The 2,500-nt window shown below is 61.2% G+C and overlaps 1 protein-coding gene across 1 annotated transcript in view; it reads right to left on the bottom strand.

The window, feature by feature from the left end:
• The window catches only part of LOC147468475 (uncharacterized), a 22,984-nt gene that overhangs the window by 3,176 nt on the left and 17,308 nt on the right, over nucleotides 1-2,500 (bottom strand). Inside the window, exon 2 of the mRNA XM_086553612.1 lies at nucleotides 1-2,087. This exon is cut by the window's left edge and continues 1,340 nt beyond it. Coding sequence (XP_086409738.1) covers nucleotides 1-1,932 — 1,932 coding nt within the window. The 5' untranslated portion in view covers nucleotides 1,933-2,087. The remainder of the gene's footprint in view (nucleotides 2,088-2,500) is intronic.

The following is a 2,500-nucleotide window of genomic DNA, read 5'->3' as shown; positions in this document are numbered from 1 at the left end:
GTGAGCATCCTGGAGAGAGGCAGAGGGGTTGCCCTCATGGCTGGCTGTCCCCCCCTCTCCCTCTCCCTCTTCCTCCCATTCTCCTACGTCACTGTCCCCACAGCCATAGTAGTGACCCTCATCCCTCGCATCCTCGATGATGGTGAAGTCTTCCACGTGATTTTGAAATCCAAATTTGACTTCCACCATAGCCTTGTCCTGCCCCCTCCGTGGCGGCAGGGGAGGGCTGTCGGTTTCAGGATCTACTTCCTGATCGGGCATGAGCCGTCTGCTAGTGTGCGGGTCTGCGACGACACAGTAAGAGGAGGCCGGCTGCCCGTCTCCCAAAGAAGCATCTCCGTTGGTCCTCGTACCCGAGGGCGACTTCTTTCTTCTTCCTGGCGCCCGCGAATAATTCCTCCTATCATCGTAGATGCTGAAATGCCGGGCCGAGCCCTTGTCCTCCAGGGCCTTCTCGCCGGGCCTCTCTGCATGCTCGCCCCAGGACACTATGCTGGCGCATTCGCTGCCGCCGTTTTCACTGAAGGAAAGCTTGTCTCCTGACGATGAGCGCGAACTTTTCCCCCTATTCCTGTGGGACGACGTAGTACTGCTGGGGGACTGCTTGTGCCCCCCTCCCACGCCCTCGTTGCTGTACACCGTCACCTTCTGCTCCTCCCCTATGCACGACACGGCCGCGATGTGCATCTCGGGCCGCATGTACATGGACGACACCTTGCTCGTCACGTCCGGCCACTGTATGATTTCCTGTTCCCTATCCAAGCAGGACGAATTTTCGCACACGGACGTCGTTGCGTTCGTCCTTACAAAGGATCTCTTGACGGTCGAGGCTCCCTGGATGTCCGAGATGCAGTTCGAGTGGAACCAAACGTTTCTCCTCATCTGCACACTCTCCACGTTGGCGTTCACTGCGTCGAAGTTGTCTAACGCCGCGTCCGATACTTGGTTCATCCGGATGACGACCTGCGACACCTGGCTGTTTGGCACACCTGGCTGCTCGTATTCGCTGCGCCACGCCGTCATCTGCTGCGCCTGTGCTCCTTGTGATTCCTTCGGGGAACCACCGTAGTGAAGACATACATAGGGGTCGCTCTGAAGCCGCTCCGTCGAGCCGACGTCAGCCGTCCGTGCCTGAGACTTCTTGTTTCCTTTCCTGCGGCGGTGATGCGCCGGGCGCGGCTGGTAGTCACTCATAGGCGTCTGCGGCCGTGAGTCGCCGGGGTACTGCGGTGTGAGCGTGAGCGTCGTAACGTGCGTGGCGCGTGGGCGTCGCTCACCTGACCCCTGGCTGCGATTGCGCCTTTCCTCCGGGGCCCGGGTGCGCGGCCCGCCCGAGTGGCCACGCCCGTGATGCCCCCGCTCTTTCGAGCGATCCCTCGAGCGGCCCTCCCTCTGCTTCACGAGGTGGGCGGCCTGGTCGTCCGCCAGATATATGGCTGTGGGCCGTGGGCGATGGACGAGGCGAGGCGTGGAGGGCGGCGTCACGGGGGTGCGAGGCGACGACGACATGGGACTGTGGTCGCGCTGGAGGGGCGCGAGCTGCGGCAACTGCCTCAGGGTCCGAGCGTCCAGCAGGGGGTCCGACCTCCGCTTCCTGCTGTCGGCGGAGGCGGAGCGCCGAGGCGGCATGGGACGGAGGCATGGGCTGCGGCCCCCGTGGGCGTAGTCCTCTCGGTGGCTGGCCCTTTCCGGCGGTCGGGGGTCGTGGCCCATGGGCTGTGGGTCGTGGGACGGCGTGCGCGGGGCATACGGTGGAGGATGGGCCGACTCCGGTGTGGGGCGCGCGGGCAGGGTGGCGGCCTGGCGCGGGCGGCCCTGGTAGCTGCGCGTGTCGGGGAAGTGCGGAGTGCTGCGGGACTTGCTGGGCCCCCAGACGCCGCCGCCACCGCCGCCGCCGCCGCCCTTGCTCTGGTTACTCTCCGTGAGCCCCATTGCTGCGCCCTCACACTGCGCTCTCCTGCCTCCGCCCGCACACCTCTCGCCCGCTCTCGCCCGCACTTCCACTACTTGAATAATTTTCCACAACTGTGCACATCGTCAGTCTAGACGTATTAACAATTCTCACTATTACGTACGAGTACTATTAACTGGAAACAAACAAAGTAACTTCAGCAACATTCAATTCCACCATAAAAATGGTAAGAGTGTTAAAACACGAAGACGCCAATTAGGAACCCCCCCGACATCCGACCAAGGAACCTGCGAAGCTTCGACGCGGGGAAGAGCGTTAACATGTTGACAAAACGATAGGAGAGCGATCCTGGGCGCGCTCGTGCATATGTGTGCGTGGGGGGGGGGGGGAGTAAAAACACGCGCATGCATGCCCGTGTTAACTGCACATACAGATATTATATGAATGTAATATTCCCGAGCCACATGTACGCGTTGCTGTTCCTGTCCCTTTGGCCAGGTAGGTAAGGAGGAGGAGGAAAGACTGGCCGCTGTAATTTGCTTTCATTTTCAAACGTAATATCAGACAATATATACGCATACGAGCACG

The sequence above is a fragment of the Penaeus japonicus genome, unplaced genomic scaffold (assembly GCF_977035675.1).
Source record: "Penaeus japonicus unplaced genomic scaffold, GWHDUDI00000001_assembly GWHDUDI00000028, whole genome shotgun sequence".
Lineage (NCBI taxonomy): Eukaryota > Metazoa > Arthropoda > Malacostraca > Decapoda > Penaeidae > Penaeus > Penaeus japonicus.
Note: the sequence above shows the minus strand (reverse complement) of the source record. Positions and strands in the feature narration are given on the sequence as shown.